Source organism: Nothoprocta perdicaria, unplaced genomic scaffold (assembly GCF_003342845.1).
Source record: "Nothoprocta perdicaria isolate Ctin4 unplaced genomic scaffold, notPer1 scaffold_51, whole genome shotgun sequence".
Lineage (NCBI taxonomy): Eukaryota > Metazoa > Chordata > Aves > Tinamiformes > Tinamidae > Nothoprocta > Nothoprocta perdicaria.
In genome coordinates, this window is record NW_020455766.1 from 1,914,697 (window position 1) to 1,935,146 (window position 20,450).

The 20,450-nt window shown below is 38.7% G+C and overlaps 1 protein-coding gene across 7 annotated transcripts in view; it reads left to right on the plus strand.

Moving 5' to 3' along the window:
• NRXN1 (neurexin 1) overlaps window positions 1-20,450 on the plus strand; it is a 592,551-nt gene that overhangs the window by 470,576 nt on the left and 101,525 nt on the right. For all 7 annotated transcript variants that reach the window (XM_026048048.1, XM_026048049.1, XM_026048050.1 and 4 more), the window contains one exon: window positions 15,673-15,844. In XM_026048048.1, coding sequence (XP_025903833.1) covers window positions 15,673-15,844 — 172 coding nt within the window. The remainder of the gene's footprint in view (window positions 1-15,672; window positions 15,845-20,450) is intronic.

A 20,450-nucleotide genomic window follows, 5' to 3' on the forward strand; every position in this document is an offset into this window, starting at 1 on the left:
TTTGAGCCACCTTTTATTCTTGCTGTTGGATAATAGCCCTATTTTAGAGTTAATTGTTTCCCATCTCTCTTCCTTTCCCATGCATATGCCTGCACTTCCCTCTCTCTGAAGGCTTAACACAGTCTGAGCTTTCCAAGTGCGTTGCAAAACCCTGCTTGGAAAAGAAGACCTATTAGGTAGAGTTTTGCAGGGGGCAGTTCAGTTCATGAAACCAGCTGTTAAAATCCGGAACAGCTTCTGAACTGGTGGTCAAAATCCACCCAAGGAAGGTATCCTGGAGCTCTGCTCCATCTCCTGATTCCACACCTTGGCCCTACCTCTAAAGCCAGTAGATATTTCCATGGCAGCAGGATTTTTGGCAGGGCTAGAGCTCTTGGTTTCTCTACATCCTCTGGCTCGGCTGTTGTGGATTTTGTTGAGCTGCAGTCTAGGTGTTGGTGGAGATGCAGGCACATGATGCATTGTTTTTGCTTTCTCTTTAATCACTCCCTAAATTGAAGTAAATAGCAATGGCAATAAATGCTGTGAGGTCTATTTGATAAGATTAACACTCTTCTAGTAGTATAACAGCTCATGATGGGCTCTGCTGCTTATGTTCCTGCTGAAAGGAGAGGAAAAGTTTGGAGAGCAAATTATAAAGTGTATGGACTAGTAAAGTCTCTGTCATAAAGCTGACTGCTGCTTTCTCCACAACCTCCCTCCCTCCCCCCCCTCCTCTCCCCCCCCCCCCTCCTCTTTTTTTTTTTAAACTCTTCTTTTTTTTTTCCCCTAGCAAAACTCTAGGAAATCCAAAGTATCCAAAGTTCGGAAAACTGAGCCTTTCTCCTTATTTTTTCAATACATAGTCATGTTAAAAAGAACACAAATCAGTGAAATGCTTACTTTTATCAAATATATACTCTAAATAAGCTAAAATACAGAAGTACTCAGGTTATTGAGACATTTAAAACCTAAATTTTCTCTTGGATCTCATTTCTACTAACAGGGTATTTTTAAGCTTGGATTAGTACGGGTTTTCATGTTATTTACTGTCATAACCCCTTTGTCTTCCTGATACAGAAAATACTACTTTTTTAAGCAAACAAAAGTAAAGGCATCAAATGCACTTTTCTACATTTTTGTGCTCGCTATTTTATGTAGTTCCCTAAAGCCATACATGTATTCAAGAGACTATTAGGAAGCCCTTATATAAAACAACAAGCTTTTGATTTCACTTATTTCCTCACACAGTAGGGGAATTGGTGCCTGCAGTCATGACCTACACTTACAGCTGAAGAATGAAAATACAGTTCATCCCTCCAAACCCTCTTTGTATACATACAGATACACATTGTTGACCTGCAAAGAAGCCGGGGATAGAGAGCCAGAGAAAGAGTTAGTCCTGAAGACATTTACCACCCTTTATTTATGGGCAGCAGTAAGACAGGCAACACTCTGCTAAGATCTCATCGGGAAATGTGATTGCACATGCAATTTCTTCTATGTGTTTTCCCTCCCGTATAAATATATTCCTACTCCAAATCTAAAAATAACATCTCAAAAAGATGACAGAAATGTTTTCCAGATACAATGCGGGTGTTTTCAATCACTATTTGTTACTCTGGAGTGGTACACATTGCATATGCTCAAAATTCCTCTGGAAAACACTCTAGGATCAAATAAGCTTTTGGTGTGTAAAAGGAAAAGCACACACATGCATGTGCACACACACGCGCACACACACTCACACACACAAATCATCTCTTTTTCCCCAAGTCCTGACTTGCACTTTGCAGAGCAAGAGGAGTGATCTAGAGTTTTTCAGGTTTTTGCCAATCTTTGTGGTCTTACTGTTATATTTTGGGAGTAGCACTGTGTCCTTGCATCCTCTCCATCATGGTGGATATTATGCTTGTTGCACAAATGACAAAGTAGATACTAAAATGACTTTGGAAGTCTGTAAAAATCTTAGCACTGTGTTTTTTAGCCTTGGTGTTTTGCCATTTCTGCATTCCGTGCAACAGAGAAACGGGTGTTGGCAGCTGCAGACAAGTCCTTCTCATACATCCTATCTCTTTTTTGTCCAGGATGGTTTGCTGTGCAATTTTATCTAATATTAAATATCAGCAGTTTACTGATCCATGGAAGCGGTGATGGGATGCTGGAAATAGCGCAGCAGGAGACTGAGAAATCTTTTTAAAACACACAATATAGTTTAAAATAGTATGTATTGTATGTATTTTTCTGTATGCATACTGATACAGATAAAAACATGATAGTAGTCCCTTTATCAGTGGATTATACAGCTCTGTTGCTGATTTTTTTAAAAGTTTATTTTTATTTTTTAAAAAGGAGAGAGAAAGCAAAGAAGAAACTCTCCAAAGGAGGACCCTGGAAGGTGGAAAGATGGTTACTGTTGTTTCCAAGAGTGGCAGCAGTAAATTTAAATGTGGGATTTGATCCATACCTCATTTAGGAAGTGGTGTGAGCAGCAGCTGGAAAATGGGGCTATTTACAATCCAAGCATCAGGGAGAGCAATAGAAAGCTCGGGAAATCTTTGGAGCTTCCCATCTCTCTTATCATTTAGATGATGCGTTGTTCTAATGTGAAGGGCAAGAAAGAAATTCCAGAGACTGGTTGAATTTCGGTGAATGTTCTTACTGTGTTGAGCTGCTGTGTGTATCCATCCAGACTTGCTTAACTTTGGTGTGGACTTCAGCTGAATTACCAGATGCTGGTCAAATGCTCTGGAAATAGGAATGAAGGGCTGTGTTTAGAGAAGAACTGGCACAGCCTCTCATCATCCTTACTTCCATCAGAGTTGAATATGATCAGCATCTCCCAGTGTAGTTGTGAATTTGGTCTCTGAAGGTCATGGAGAGCTCCATCTCGACAAGGGCTTGTGCTGTGGCTGTCCCCTGGCTCTGTGGCTGGGAACATGGGTGAGGGAGAGCATTGCAGCAAGGCAACGCAGGTTGTATCTCACGTTGCCTTATTCGGGAAAAGGGAGCAAAAACCTTGTTCAATATCTAATGCAGGAGGTGCTGCTGCTTTGCTCAGCCTTGGAGACTGAGGATGGCTTGGTCTAGTTGGTTCTTGCTATTGCACCGTCAGCTAACTCCAGAGTCCCTGCTGGGCCACTTTGATATATCAAAGCTTTCAGATCTTGGCCCGTTATAACTTTGGCAGGAAAGCTAGAATACGAGGTAAGAGAGAGAACTGCTCTGCCTGCTCTTCCTGCCCCTACTTCTAAAACTGTCATTGCTCATAGGGATTGCAGATGAACAGATATGTGTGAGCAGGGTTCCTGCTCCTCAAGCCCTATGTCTTGGTTGGGAAGCTGGTAAGGAAAGACAAGCATCCTTTCACTCTCATTGTGTGTGTGTATGAATGTGTGTGTGTGTGTGTATGGGTGTGTGTGTGCACACATACAGATTTATATTCTATAAAACTACTTTGCATGGTTGGTAGAGGTCTGTTTCTCAGCAATGAAAAGAAATACCCAGCCCATTTCTTACTGTAATTTTGTTTCCGTCAAAAATCTGAAAAACTCAGTGTTAGTTGATTATTACTCTTAGGAAATGGTAGTGTTATATTTTATTTAGTCCAAGATTGGTTGGAGCAATTTGGAATTGACCACATTAAATTTGTGAGTGCCTCCACCGGCAGGCCTTTAGCCCAGGCTCTTCCTGCAATGGCTCTGCTAGCAAATGCCACTTGAGCATTTTTGTCACATATCACTAGAAACTTAGAGCTGAAGAAAAGTTTTTATAAAAAAAAAAAAAATCAATAGTTTTTCATGGTTGCGTTGAAGCTTTATGATTTGGCTCGCTGGGTTGGTTAGCATTGTTTGCTGAAGCTCTTCTGATGGTAACAAGAAGGTATAAAACAGTCTATTTTTGAAGCCAACGTTATCCATGTTGAGTCATCTATTTATACTTTTATATATATATATTTATATATATATATATTTTAACCAATTCTACATAATGCGAAATGACTTTTTAGAAGCCTGTATGATCATCCAGGACCTACTCCTGTGTGTTTTCTCCTTGTTTGCATTTGTTATTTTGTACTTATTTGCTTTATTTACTAGCAAAATAAATTCTAATAGTATTATCCTTAAAAGAATCAGAGGGAGAGAGAAAGGGGGCAGAAAAAAACTGTTATGCTGTGTTATACTTAATATTCTTTATTCATGTTCTTCAGAAAATAGCTTTTTCAGAGATACTTTTGTTGGGAATATGTGGATTGCCAAACACGAGAAGAGAGCAAACGTGAATTCCAGAATCCCATGCTGCCAATATTTAGAAAAGCTCTTAGAAGCACACTGCTCGAGGTACTATAGCAGTGTGGTTTGTTTTCATTGTTGATATGTTTTCAAAGGTGACCAGTGTCCACACCAAGCACTGCTGACCTGGCATGTTCCTGTTCCTTGATACAGCATTTTTTTCCAGGAACAAGGGAGATGGAGAGTGGGCTCTATCTCCTCCTTCTCAGGCTGTGTGACAGGAATGGAGGTAGAGCTTTGAGGAAACAATCATTTTCATAGAAGTGATCCCAGACGTTCTGAAGAAAGCTACTTTCTTTTGGGCAGGAAACGCTTTAAGTTCACATAATCACAGAATCTTTAAGGTTGGAAGAGACCTCTAGAGATCATCTAGTCCAACCTTCCTGCTCAAGCAGGGACACCTAGAGCACGGGGCACAGGGCAGCATCCAGGTGGGTTTTGAAGACCTCCAGAAGACCTCCAATGAGAACTTAATCTCATTGCTTTTCTTATGGAACATACATTTTATAAGTTAGCCAGGAAAAATGAAGAAGGAAGGTGGGAGGAGGAACAAGAGACCATGGTTTGTAGTAACCTTTAAGATTTATTTTGTGCTTGCAGAATCCTTATTGAGGGCAGTAGTGGAAATCACTGGGGTCTGTCTGGGGTTGCTGGAGTGAAAAGTATTCCATCTGAGAATGACAGTATATGAGACAAGAGCACAGTGTTTCATAAATCCAGGTCTAAACAACCTCTGTGTTAAAACCAGATGGGCAGCTCTTGTTTGTTTGCTTGTTTTATGGCTTTTCTAGTAGATCATAGTATAAGTTGTTGAATAGAAATGGCCAGAAAGACATTTCTTACATTATAGATTGTACTGTGAGTCTTGGAGGTTGAAGGCCACTCCTGCTGCACTACTATTAGTTCCTTGTTTTCCTTTATCTTTTCAAGCAAGCCAAAGTCCATTGCCCGACAAGGATGTTAATGACAGAACAGACACTGGATATGAAAGCTTTGCATCAGTGTATTAGCTTTCGGGTTAATCCTTATGTCAAAAGACTGTGAAGATACAAAGTGCTTTATAGCTTTTGGTCATGCTATTTTTTTCCCATTTATGTATTTTTATATATTCATAGAATCTTTCTCTTGTGGATTTTAGGTCACGTCTGCATGAATTGCATGCTGTGGATTCAGTTACGTTTCGTAAACTTCTAGTACAGAAAAAATGTTCACAAGGAAAATACCTGTCAATTTTTGTCCTATGTTTTTTATCCTTCTGATTAACAATCAAATCTGAATCATATTTGTTACCGGTACTAGTAGGTGCATAAAGGTAAGCTTAGTAGGCAGTGAGAGTTTTGTAATTTTAAACAGTCAATCTATGATACTTTTTCACCTACAGTTATTTCAGCAATGTGTCAGCTGGTGAGACCACTTTTCTGGATCTAATTAAACTTCCTAAACAATTCTTTTGAGGATAAACAAGAAAAAAAACAGAATCCAACTAAATTCCCTTGGGATAAGCATAGACAGACATGTATCTGTAACAGCTCAGGCGTCTACACAGGTTTTCCTGAATATTTACCTACCTTTTCAGACAGATTTGGAAGCCTGTTAGTGATTTTTCTGTAATGCCACAGCTGCTGCTAACATATGCATACTTGGGGTTGTGTGTGCTATATATCACTTTCATTAATGACTGCAGAGCAGGCGCACCCTTAGGTACCTTATTAAGCCGGCACATTGCACAGTATTTTAGCTGCTCACTTGCTAGCTCTGCAGAGCATGCAGTAAAAGATCTGTCTGTGCTTCAGTGAGAGGCTCGGCAACTAGCCGTTTCACTACAGCTAAGGTTAGAATCATAGAATCACTATAGGTGGAAAAGATTTTCAAGATCATCGAGTCCAACTGTGAGGTTGAAATCTCCCTAGCGCACCTAAGGGATCAGGGAGCATTGCAGAGGTGGCCTGTCTGGCTCGTCATCCCCCGGGATGTTCATCCCACAACTGGACCCGTATCAGTTCCTGAGCTAAATGGTGTCAGGTCCAAGAGATGTCCTGGATCCTGCTAGTTGTGTTAATTCCACAAGAACCGTCTCAGCGAGATTAGTAAGAGTAAATAAACAAATCATTTTAATTACTTAGGTCAGTAGAGTCTCATTCCATGAAAGAAAGTAGATTTACTGATTTTTTTTAAAAGAAGCTGTCATTTTTATTTAGATTTTCTCACAAAGAAAAAAAAAGAATTATTTGAATTGAGCTGTGAATCAGTTGCTCTGAAGAGAGAAATGAGTTCACAAAGAAATTAAAGAATAAATTAACTTGTCTGGTGTAGAAGTTGGTACTAATTAAGGTCAATTGTTCTTGATAAGTAATTAATCAAGAATCCTGATTATGGTTTACTCTGATAACAATAAACACAGCATTATTTTATTTTTATGGTTAGAATAAGTCTTTTAACTGATAGTGTTCTGCAGGAGGAAAGCATCCATCAGTAGTGCAGTTGACGCACTGAGGACATGTTAAATTAAACAGCATTAGTAAAGCTAGACAAAGTGCAAAACTCTGCAAAGTTCAAGAATGAACGTACATCTGTAAACTTCACACTTCCATAATTTGTTGCTTTAGTAGGAAAGCATGTTGGCTACCAGTAAACAAGGAATCGGTGTCTTTACCTTCAGGTGATTAAAAATATTATTATTTAATATTATAATTCTATTAAAATCTGGTTCAATACTCTGCCCATCATCGTAGTATCTAAACATCCTTCAATAAGGACAGTGCAGTGTGACAGATACTTCATCTTGTTTTTTGTTCTCATCCCTTGTTATAGGGAAGAAAGTGCAGGCAGTAGAGTGTTTTGTTTTACCTATTCCTTCATACATATGAACATTCATATGTACAAATGTACCCATGCAGAGGCATCTATAGATTATGATGTATATGTATCGGTGAAAGAAGGTGATAAAGGTCTTTGATGGTCACTTGTCCCTATTGCTTAATTTTTTTTTTCCTAGTGAAGGTTCCTCAAATAAAGATGTTTCATGGTGCAACAACATCTTTGTCAGCCCCGGGCGTTTCATTGGATTTGCTTGTCCTGGGCTAAGGAGAACCTTGAGGATCACAGCGAGAGCTTGAGGCTTGGTTAGGAGGTTTTGATGACACTGGGGCAGGGACCAGCGGGTGGATTTGCCCGGCTCAGCACTGCCTCCGTTCCCCCAAGGGCATGGTCCTTGTGCAGTCCTTGGTGTGAGTAGCTCAGGGCATGCAGAGCAGCGCACGGAGAGAGGAGAGCTGCCTCCAAATGCTATTTCCCTCCCAGAGCGCTGCATTCATGTCCATGATGCCTTGGTGTATTGGCTAAGGCTTGTCCGATCCATGGTGTAGCTGTTTATAGTGGAGTTTGCTGGTTTGTGAAATCCACTGGCCCATTTTTTTTAAGGTCCATCAGTAAGATTAATGCTGTACATGTGTGAAATCATAATAGTTGCATGTCTAGATTCTGTTAAGCTTCTTCATCTTGCCCAGTAAAACCAAAATTTTATTAAAAGTAGTGAAAACAAAACAGCATTTTAGCAGCTGTCACACACACACACACACACACACACACACACACACACACACACACCCCATCTCATCTCACTTCAATATTTTTATGTGAGAGTAGCCTTAAGAGACAGATTGACTTAGAAAGGGAGAGTCTAGAGAGACATCCCCCTAATTTTACAGTTTTACTGTTTCTAGAATGGATTCAGTGGAGTTGCTTCTAGTTTCTAATTTTTGGAGGTATTTGCCAGGTATATCAACGCTACCAAGAGAAAAAGAAGTCAGACTAAGAGCAGAAGTCAGGAGTGGGTTGCCCTTGAGGTTAGATTAATACCCTAGCAAAGGTTGCTAGTTGCCTAAAATACCCTGTTTGCAATGTGATAATTTCAAATAAGAGTGCAACTCTACTGTAAAGTACATAAGAAATGAAGGAGTTGAACCAATAAAGTTACTCTTAAATTTCCTTGTGTGATTTTAAGATAATGATATATTTTGCAATTTTGGCTGTTAGTGGATGTTGTCAAGCAAGCGTTTATATACTGTTCAGGTTTTTTCTTTAGTATCGTTGTATTCATGAGGACAAGTAAGACTGATCCTAGCGCTGACAGTTCCAGTGAATACAACAAAATTCATGCCTGTTCCTTGTTTCAGACAAACATTTAGATTCTGACTGCACTGGCTCCACTATATGCAAAACTCTCTCGCTTAAATTTAAGTTAAGGGTAAAATTTTGTTTGATTTACTTTGGGTTGGCCTTTTCAAATATATTACAGGCTTAAAATAGTACTTTAAGTACAACACTGCTTTTATTTGCAAACTTCTTACATTCTGAAGAGCATATTGTTGAATGTGCTCATGCTGTTTTGCAGTGCTCCCTTTGAAGATTTTTTTCTAATAGAAGTTGTCTACAAGGACTTAAAATCTTCTATGCACAGACCTGTCAAAACTTCATGGCAAAAACTGCAGTCTCTTCCTCATTTTTTTGTTTTTTTTTTTATTTTTTTTTTAAGATGCCAAAGCAATGTCATTCAAACCTTGGGGGCTGCTAGCAGCAGTAGCAGAAGAGATCGAGGAGGTAGCGATCAGATTGTGTTTTTACCCTCCCAGCTACCAGTTGGATTTCACAGTCCAGTCAACTGACACTGTTTGATCACTTCATGTGCAACATGTATTCAGTGTAAGAATTTTTACATGCTCTGCTGCATTAAGTGATCAAAAGAAGCAAGGTCTTCTGCGGTAGCATTGATAATAGGATACTCGACACTGTGCATCTTGGCACACAACCCAGTGAAATTGTCAGGTTGCTTTTGGTTCTCAAAGATCTTCCCGGTGAAAAAAGGTAAGATAAAGGAAGCTGCTATCATTGAGGAAAATATATGTAATATTAAAGCTTGCCAGCAGATCATTCCATTCTTGGTGATAAGAGAAAGAAAGTTGTCAGCAGAAAAAGATGGGAATGCTCAGAAAAAAAGAGGATATGGTTGAAACTTGCTTTTCTGCAGAGAGCAAGCGCAAGGCTTAATTGCAGTGTGCTGGAGCTCTGCAACCTGGTAAAAACAGTATAGCCGTGTGTTCTTGGACTAAGTCCTTCCACTTGTGCTGTACCTTTGTCTTACAAAAGTAATCCATTTTTGGTTGTTGCTTTCTATGTCTTCTGGAGCATGTAGAGATAGGAATTATTTACAATATACAGAAGGTTTCTGAAGTGAGAATATTATGTTCTTTTTATTTTACAAATATTTGATTGATTTCAGTCCACTTTTCAGATGCCCTGCTTTTGAATCCCCTCATAGTTTTTTGGTTTGTTTGTTTTTATTTTGGCTTTATTTTGTGGAAATGCATGGAAATAACAGCTTAGCAATCCAAGGAAAATCAAGGCTAGATTGATTCCAACTGGAAACCTAAAGCCAAGAAAAGCACATTTAGGGACTAATTCTAGAAACACATCTATAGGCATAAAGTCAGTGTGAGGAAGGTCCACAAAGTCTTCAGATAATCAACAATAATTATAAGTGTGTTCGCAGTGGGTGTTGAAGGCATCTTGAAAATATATGAAAGCAATAAAGATATAGCTAAGAGTACCGAGAAGCCTTTCTAGGGCCTGAATGGCAGGTAGCAGTTTTCGTTAACGCTCGATGGAAGTTATGCGTCTAATGCGCTTCTTGGCTTGTAGTGACTTTCTGTGTGAGAGTTTTATTACAAATAGCCCTTTGACCCAGATTCTTAAAAATTAAAATGTATTGCTAGTGTTTTCAGGAACATTTGTTTTGATCATATGATTATTAGTCATGCAGCATGAAAGCCTGTTTGAGAATTTGCTGATGCTTAGCTTCTGATCCTAGTGAAACCTACTGGCTCTAACTTTTTAATAGAATCACAGAATGGTTGGGGTAGGGGAACATATAGAGATCATCTAGTCCAACTCCCTCAGCAGGAGCAAGGAACATCTAGAGCAAGGAACATCTAGAGAGGCCTATAAGGCCTTTCCAAGCACAGAAAAAAATATCCTTTATACAGCAAAATTTCCAGTGTGGATTCTACTATACTGTTGGTAAGGTGCTATTTGCTTTATTATTATTATTTATTTATTGTAAGAGTATCTTTACACCTACAGTTGGCTATAGCCAGGAACATTCCTTTATTTGTTCTAGTGCAAGAGCACTACATTGCAGTTTTGCCCCAAAGAAACCTAGCCCAAGCTTTCAAATGTGTTTCTGTGCATCTGGAAGTTTATTTTAATGCCTGTGAAGAGAGGAGTTGTGTTTGACCTCGAGGAGCTGGAGTCCAATTAGTCATTGGCTCTTGAGGGAGGCCACACTGATTTTGAGCTGCACACGTGTCTGCCAACACGGAAGACTAAATGTGTAAAAGTAAAAGCCAGGCATGGGATTTATCTTGGCCACTACTTAAAAAAAAAACAAAAAACAAAATCCTCCTCCCATCTGCTTCTAATTACAGGATTTGGCATRAAATGTCTATAATCTCTTCAGTTTACCCATAAAAGCTCACCACAACTGAAACTCTTTGGGTGAGACACTGGAAAGGTGAAGGGATTTCCAGGCTATATGATCTTTTGACAGAGAGTGCAATGTTAAGGGCTGACTATCTAAATTGTTCTTTACCGCATGTTTTGGCAAGAAAATTTAATTTTGCGTGCTGCAGTAATGATGCTGAGTGGATAATGAGATGCAGTGTGCTGCTGCTGTGGGCTCTCCACCATATGTTTTCCTCACTATAGCATTTTTGGGGCTGGTTGTTAGGGTAATTGTATCATCTCAGTAATTCATCATCAAAATACCTTGCAATAATGCAGCTATAATATATAGCACTAAGAATTACCACGTTTAGAACTAAATAGGAAAAACAATGCTATCTGAGAACTGAAGTGTCAGAACTGCAGTTTTATAAATATTTCTGTATGCTTGCTGAGTTTTATATGTAAGTTGAATTGTTATAAAAACATTTAAAATAGTTTGTAAGGGCAATTATTTGATAGCAGTAAATGAGGAAAAATTGTTGTTTCTTAGTAGTGAAGAGTAGTTGCCTCCTGTTCTGCAATGCTGGGACAGCAAATGATTCCCTGATGCTTTCTTTCCAGCTGCCTTGTATTGTAGTCACTTATGGCGTTTGTGACCCCTCAAAAAAATCATTTCCTCCACTTAAGTATTGTAGGGTTTTTGGTTTTTTTTTTTTTTTTGGGGGGGAGGAAATGCATTAGTTGTAAATTAATGTGATGGTAGTCCCATTTTCACTTACCTATTTTCAGGTTCATTAGTTTAAAAGCTATATGTGCCTTAATTTTTATAACACATCATTTCAGAATGCAGGTGCTCTGTAAGTGTCCCTATGCATATGCAAAGCTTTGTCTTTTAAATCTATATAAAGATTTTCTTTCATATCTATATAAAACTTATATCCAGAGAGTTAACATTTTTCTTTTGTTTTCCATTGAAATATAAAAGATGGCTTCATTCAAAGAACTCTTCCTAGATGTTTTTTATTCTTATGTCTTTTTCCAAGAAACAATTTGTCTCAAACTGTATGGTGACAAGAAATGTTGATTACGTAAGATATGTGTAACTATTCTAATCTTAAGAGTCAGCATGTATATTCAGACCATCAGGTATCCATCCCCTTGTTTACCAAGCAATATGCATTTTTGCCATATGTATTTCCTTCTTGGAGCCAGAAAATCAATAATTATTTTAATGATTTCTGTATACATTATTATATAATRTATATTACATATACATTATAGCATTATATGGCAAATAYATGCATTACATGGAGATTGAGCCTCAGGTTTAATTTGAGTGCAGATGATCTCACTTTTCCCACAAAAGTCCAATAAATTTATTCCTCAATAAAATCTAGGAAACATCAGTTAGTTGTAAGGTTTTGTTATTGGATTCACCAGCAAGTCGTGCCGCAGGGAACTGGCTCTGTAAGATGCAAGCTGGCAGGCTTGAGCTTTTTTTGCTCTATCTGTTCACCAGTGGGAGTCAGGGTTTTATTGCTTTTCCTTGGCTGTAGTTAAGGGTTGTAAGTATTATGAGCTTAGCTTGTCTGTGGTCTCTTCTGAAATGACTGTTGTGCCAAATTTGCACACACTTAGGTTTGACTGATTACAGAATTACTGCTACAGAGAGTAGTAAGAGCTGTAAAACCTTTCCGATGCCATAGGAAGTGCCATTATTCTGGAGACATATATATATATATTTATACTTCCATGAATTTTACTGCATCTGGAGCTGGCAGATAGTTGAGAAGCAGTAGTAATATTTTAGCATGCTTTGGTTTTAAAAGTCTCTTCCCTTTCTACACAATTAAGCAAAATTTCCAAAAATTAGGAAAAAAAACCCAAAAAACCCATAAGTCTATCCAATGGCCCAGAGCTGATAYTGGGTTATCTTGGCTTAGCTACTGTGCATCAGCTGCTCCTGTGAAAAAGGAGCACAGCGAGTTAAATTGCTGCATACTCACGAAAGACTTGAAAAAGAAATCCACACATACAGAGATACAACTCAGCAGATACACAATAACTTAGTACTTTGGTCATGTCATCATCTCTCTGGGCCCCTGTATGGCAAGTTCCTTGCATCATGTATTATTTGTGTTTATACAGTGCTGTGCACAATGGGGTGCTCAGCATGATGTTCAGAAGTCGAAGTGTGGATGTAATAAAAAAGGAAGACTTAGAAAGTCAAAAATCCAGATCTACGTCTTTGTTCTACAGAAGATTACATATGCAGCTTAGTCTCATAAAATCCCCCAGGTGCAGCAGAAGTATTGTGTGTCAAGATTTCCCATCAAAATTGAGACATCTCCCATAAATATGGAGGTGTTGGAGACCTGAGCTACACTTGCATTACTAATACAGCAGTTTCCTGGTTTGACTAGAGACGGGGCGGGGAAAGCCATGGGGTGTTACCAGCTGCAAGACAGATACTTATATGCTATATATGCTTGGTATGCTGCACTTTTATTCAAAAGCAAGGAAGTCAGGGAAAAGTGTTTTCCCACTTACAGGTATGTTGTGTTTCRAGACCAGCTCACATCCTGCCTTTGAGTTTGTAAAGCATTCGTTCTCCTGCCAGTAGCTACACGTTGTGCAATGGCCTTTTGCTAATGATAATCTTGGTGACACTGCAGCACTGCGTTCTCTTATTTTGGAAAAGCTGTTGATAGGTTGGCTTTTTATCACTTAATTTTGCCTTGTGCCTGTGCCGTTCAGACTCAAAGGGATTTTCTGCCTTGCCTGTTTTGCCGTGAAATAATACATATGTGGCAAATAGAAAAACAGGTATGCAGAGTGTATATTGTAAATAGTGTAATTATGGGTTGCCATAAAATTTGTCAGCTCKTTTAAACCATATAGCCTTCTATTTCTCGAAAGTGTTGAGAAAAGGTGCATATGTCATTATCATTGCAGGCAATTTTTCTGCATTTCATAAATTAGCAGAAGAGATTTGCTTTAGAGCCAGGACAATCTCAACATGTATTTTTATRTGCTTCTGTGTGATTAAAGGAATGGAAAGGTGAAGCAAATCAACTGCTGTCTCTGTGGCAGGAAACAGGGGAAATGGGCTCTCAGAACCAGTTGAAATAAAGTAGAACTGCGGTTAGTCCCCCAGGAGAAGCAGGAGATTGCTCTGCAACTTGCATCACGTTATGCCTCTGTTGCATGCGCTAGATGAGACGATGTCTTTATTGACACCCTGTAGAAATGGGAAATGGGTAGACTAGCCAATAGGGAAATATTAAGACAGTCAGCAAGGAGAGAAGAGGGATATTTAGGTTATGGTTTATGCAACTGAACAAAGAGAGGACATTTTTCACTGTCATTCTGCAAATGTCAGCATAGAACAAGCCTTTTAAGCAAGTATTGTTTTAGAGAGACCGTGGCTAAATGCAGGGAATGACACTCAGTGTGCTGAGGACTTCTATAGAGTTGAGAGATTTCCTCCAGTTTTGCAAGTATGCAGGCAGAGACCAAGTCAGTTACACTGAATCGGCTGCGAGGGTAAGTAATAAATAAAAGAATGAATTGTAAGAAGACCTGAGTTAAGGAGAGATTGCTGATAGCACAATACACTGCAGTAGTACAGGCAATGGTGCTGGAGGAAGAGGGAACTGACCCAAAAGCTGTATGATGGGGATGAAGCCTGATTTTGGACAATTGGGCTTGAATGTCAAGGAAAAATTCAGTGTTTCGTTGTGATCAAATCTGTTAGTGGAAGAACTTGAAAAACAACTTTCAGGAAGCAAGGACCAGTTCCAAACACAGGACATTTCACAGAAGATTACCACTAATTCTGCATAGGCCCTAATCTCATGCTGTGAAAGGCTTCTTTTTTTCCCTTAATTTAGTGACTGTCCTTACTCAGAAATAGACCTGTTTACTCCTAAGCCTTTAAACTTTTAATAAACTTTGTTAAAGACTTTGTTAAACTGTAAGTGTTTAGAGACATCTTAATGAATAAAAGATTCTCCTAATATCAGAGAAGGCACAGTCCTTCCCCAAATATTTGTCTAGTGCAGTCACCACTATTTCCTTGCTTTGTAGCATCTCCAAGGAGACAGGGAGTAAAAGGCACCCTTTAAATCTCCAGAGGTAGTCTGGAAAATTTGGTTGGTGTGSATGTTTTGGTTGAGTAAGGGAAGCCCAATACACAATATGCTGTGATACAGCTCGTGTCACAGCCGTGCAGACGACCTCCCGCCTTGATTCTGGATGCAAATTTTCGTAGCAGGACCTCTCCCCACACCTCTATTTGGCACACCCCTTGGCAGGCCAGTCTCAATAGGGGGAACAGGCTCTGAGTTTGGAGGGAACAAGGCACTGCACCTCCATTGCAATGACATTTTGTTTCCCTCTGACCAGGAATTTGCTTGCTTGTTTTAAGGTGTATGTAGCACCCGTTACATCTGTAAAGACAGAGCACAGAGGAGGTTTTCAGAAAATACACACCAGTTGAAGGCTTGGCTTTGAAATCCAGAAATTCCTCCTATGTTAACTGATTTTCCAAGCTTTTAAGCCTAAAATAATAATAATAATAATGAACTGTTTGAGATGAAGAAGGGAGACAAAGAAACAAAACTTTCTTGAGCCTTCCTGCTTTCTCTGCTTGTGATTTTGGCCCAAGTCTCTGGGGAAATGAGAGAGCTCAATATTAATTATCAATCAAAGAGATGTCTTGGACTTATTAAGCTGTCATTAGAACATGCAAGCCTTCAGAAGTTAAGTTAATCTGACAAGAGAAGATGATGTTAGAAAATTTCCCCTGAACAACACACTTTCTTGCTAAAGCAACTCCTAATTAGTTCTTTTTTTCTTTTTTTTTTTCTTTTTTTCCTTTTTTTTCCCCAATATACAGCACCAGGGAAAAATTGGAGTTAAATTTAATGTTGGAACTGATGACATCGCTATTGAAGAGATCAACGCAATCATTAATGATGGAAAATACCATGTAGTACGTTTCACGCGAAGTGGTGGTAATGCCACCTTGCAGGTGGACAACTGGCCCGTTATTGAACGCTACCCAGCAGGTAAGGACCTCAATGATTGCGAATAAGAGGGTGGGGGATGTGTGCAGTTTTGATGGTGGTGTTTCTCTTTCAATGCAATGTCAGCTCCTTCAAAGGGTTTTAATAGCTTACGAAGTAATTAGAGAGTCCAGAGCAGTACAGTTCATGATGGTGGCRTTTCCTAAGAGAATAAGAATTAAAAACGCACAATCTCTCTTACTAAATTCAAGTTATTGCTGAAACTGGAAAAATTCAATTATTAAGGCATGTGATAGTTTTGTTTCTTGTTCTTATTTATTTTAATGGCCTTTTTTTTAGGGGGGGAAAAAAAGGCTTTGACAAAAGCTGCACAGTAAGGTGAATTCCCAAATGAACTCCAAGTGGTGTGGAAAACATTTGCAGAGGAAAATGTTGGCTGTTCTTTTAATTACAAAAGATTATTAAAACATTCTGAAACTTATGAAGTTAGCAGAATTGTTACAGCAGACAAAAGGAAGAATGGATATCAGTTCTTACTCATAAGGGGAAAAAAAGCAATCAAATTAAAATGCCTTAAGTAATATCCTTTAGTTTGTACTTTATGCCTGTGATGCTGATTATTTGAACAGACCCCCTCCCTCGTATGCATGAAGGGTTTTCTGCATCAGGCCCCCATTTAATTTCATGCAAAAGCTATGCATTAAAGAACGTGTAACTAATTGTATTCATTTTTGAAGGCAACAAGTTTTCCAGATATGCAGTCTCTTTCTTATTGGAGTACTGRGTTGTTAATGATAAATTATAAATCTGCGTGTTATCAGATACCAGTTGGCATGTTTGTTTACAGTATTAAAACAGAGGCAGCAAATCAGAGATGTAACTGAAAACTATTCTGGTTTGCACATTTGTTCTGTCTAACTGATAGCTCTGATTTATCTGCTTATAAGTAGAAAACTTTAAGGGGAGAGAGGGAATGAAGAAATATGTAAGCTGTTCCACGTACTCATCATTAGTATTTAGGTGGTTCTTTGCATTTCAGTAGTCTGGATATTCAAGTGAGAATTAAACCTCCATGGGTGATATTGTTATCACCCCTATTTTGAAAGTAAATTTATGATTTAAAGGAAAAATGAAAATGTATCGCAAATGAAGCTATATATAGCAAGAGTTTGTGCGCTAAAATGTGTGTGCTAATATGTTGCTAATATGTTGTGAAAGAGTGACAGTTCTGCTTCTTAAAAGCAGCTAGCACCTTTAAATGAGATGCACAAGTGTTAGACTGTGGGTGGAGCAGGACRGAAGGACATGTGTCCAGTTATGTTTCAGATATTCCTGTTAATCTTAACTCCCCYTTGCTAAAGAGGGGGAAGCAATATAAAAATGGTTAAAATTTAAAGCACTTTTTGCATTTGTTGGCAAATTGTAGMAGAAGTAAGGTGGTGGAAGCTTTGGAGTCTTGTCTTCAAGGCCAGTGTTGCAGAAAGGAAAAAAAAATACAGTTTGGGTTTTGTTTGTTTTTACCCAAATCATGCACAGYGCATGAAAGCATTTTTTGTTTGTTCTTACTTGTGTCCTGTTTGCTCATGTAAATTCAAAGAGACTGCAACAAGGTGGGACTGCACTTCAGTTTGGGAGATGCTGGCACACACCTTTTGTTTTATACTGGACACAGATTAATGTGGAGAAAAGAGAGATTTCCTTGGGATGGGATTAATGCAAGAGGGCATCTTTTGGCTTTTTTCATTTGGTTGGGTGGTTTTCTGCTTTTTTTTTTTTTTTTTTTTTTTTTTTGCTGTTAATCTTTTTTTTTTCTTCGTGTGTTTTCTGATTCTTTCATACTGTAACTGTATTTCATAGTATGAGTTTTTTTGGTAGCTGACTAAAATGCCCAGATGTCTTAGAGTTGGATTTTTCACCTTTCTTAACTAAAATCAACTGAATGTCTCGTTACTTAATGACTTATCCCTCTGCACCTTCTTTAAGAACTCAACTCTACCTTGGCTTCCTCTTCTGATAGTAGTTTTTCTTTAACTTGACACAGCATAGTCTCTGTTCACCTTTGAAATCAGTCTTCCCTTTTCACCTTGTTTTTCCGCCATGCCTCCAGTAAAACAGCTTCTTTTACTGTTTCTTGCAGTTCTATAAAGCTTGGCAGTCTTGATTGAAACCCTTTTTAAGCTCAAGTTTCTTCATAAGCTTGTATTGACACCTTATTTAGAAAAGCCTCAGGTCAGTCCAGAAGAATGTGCCGTTATTGAATGGGATAGAAATTGCTCTGAAGATACCCAAGATGGTCCTATACTCAAAGCTATCACTAGCCATTCCAGTAGGGTTTCTACAAGTGCTTTCTTAAAGGAATCGGACAGCAGAATCTGGCAAACAGCCTTGCATCCAATTTGGATGTGGCAGGTTTAGGGACTGATGGTGGAACTTGGTATTGTGGTTAACTAGCTAACTTGCCCATGGGTTGTGTTTTTGAACCTTTAGTTTTAGAGCAATATGGACAAATGTGAAACCCTGTCTGTTTTCATTTCAGTGCTGGAAAGAATGTTGTCTTTGCTTTGCCCAGTTTTCTAAATTCTTTCTGTCTGTTTTATTTCTTAATATGTCTATATCACTGTACATAAGTGCAGGCTTCTCTGTCCTGGTTGTTTWTTGAAGAATAAACAAGAATAAGATTCTCAGGTTAGTTAGTAAATTTGTTTTTCTTAAATACATTGGATTGTCTAAAGCAGCATGAAATGTTAGTTCTTTCTTTACCTTACAAAGGAAAGATGATACTTTAAATTACATTTCTGGATGAAGTCTTCAGCTACAAGACATATTACCTRTTTTGGATCGGTGTTTCAGAATATTGGGTGAGGATTTTCTGAAAGGAAGTTCTGTTCAAGAGCTCAGGATTTGTCAGGCTTGTTGACTTTATAGCCTTCACACAGCCCATCTCAGTGCTGCAGATAAGGACACAGAAGGTCTCAAGGTGAGATACCATTGCTTGCTTGGCAGATCTCTGTGGACACTAGTGTTCTGAGSGAGCATCCTTTCAGGAAGACTTTGACACTGATGGTCTCAGGAGCCCAAGCTCAGTCCTGGATCTCAGGCGTTCCCCACACAATTCAGTGCTCTGGCCAGGAGTGTCTAGGCTGGTGYAGCGTGTGGATTATTCCCTACCATTTGCTTTACTGGTCATCAGAGAATAGGTACCTTGCAGAAAATAAGACAAGGGACTGCACTGTTCCTGCAGCTTCTTTATATTTTTTTTTTCTCCTAGAGCTACATAAAATGCAGAAATGATCATAGAAGCTGGTTAGAATCTAGCATGATTCCCACATACGTGATTCTTTAACTTGCTAAACCAGAGTCTGGTTTCTGCATGTCTCTTGTCTGGGCCAATGCACCTTCAATTAGTATCTGAATGGTGACATGACTTAGTCAAAAGGAACAGAGAGGGGATGGTCAGTGATGAAAGATGACTATCCTTGTGAAAATGTATGTTAATTCTAGACAAAAGATAGCTTCAACATTAAGCAATAGGTGGATGTTTTTCAGACAGTCATTTTTAAGTACTTACATTCTTCTGGATTTCCATCAGATTATTTTTAACTCCAAAACTCCATTCTTCTTATCTCTCTCAGGGAAGCACTGCAAGGATGGAGAAGCACACTTCATTTTGTGCCTTTTGATAAAAGTTTATCTTATTTCTCCCTTTTCCTGTAGTGTGAGTTACTGATGTGTAGCCCTGAGATTAAGAATAGTTAGAGTTTTTTGGTAGTTGACTAAAATGCCCAGATGTTTTAGAGCTGGATTTTCCATCTTTCTTAACTAAAAACATCTGAATGTCTCATTGCTTAATGACTTATCCCTCTGCATCTTCTTTAAGAAGTTTATTTTACCTTGGCCTTCTCTTCAGATAGTAGTTTTTAACTTGACACAGCATAGCTTCTGATCATAGTAACAGGCATGAGGAAACTGCTGGCTGTGTAGTCAAAGCTCCTGATGAATACGGTACTGCTGTTTTCCATTTCTGTTCCTCTATAGTTTATTTTCTCTGCTTCAAAAAAATCAGTTTTTAATTGCCCTGTCTTACTGGCTCTCTGCTGTTGTGACTAAGGGACTGCCTCAGCGTTGCATTCCCAGCTATTACTACTTTTGTTGACAGAATATTAAACTGTGGGCTGATGTTACAGATAGCAAGCACATCTGCAATATGGCAATTGGCAGCAGAAGCTTTTGGGACTTCRGGATGACAGTATTTCTGAGTTTGGGGAGTGTTTTCATTTTCCTTTATCATTTGATGTTAAGAATGTGAGAACAGTCAGAGTCCCAGGACCTTCCTGTGAATTTGTGAGCTGACTGGGCTAAAGACCATTATGCCAGAGCAGACAAGGGCCAGGGGAAGGAAGCATCCAGTTAGTTTCTCCTCTCRGTCTTTGCATTCTGGCAACTAGACTAAGCTTCTGCCATTTTTCTCATGGGATACTTCACAAGAATAAAAATGCTCAATATTGTATTCTGCTTARGGTAAGTACTATGAGTTCTTCATGTTATTGTGTATTCTGATTGGCCATATAATTACTAAAAGATACTTATATCTGCACATTTTGCTTCTCCAGAATGGAAATAAAAAATTTGCTTGCCCAAGCAATTCATG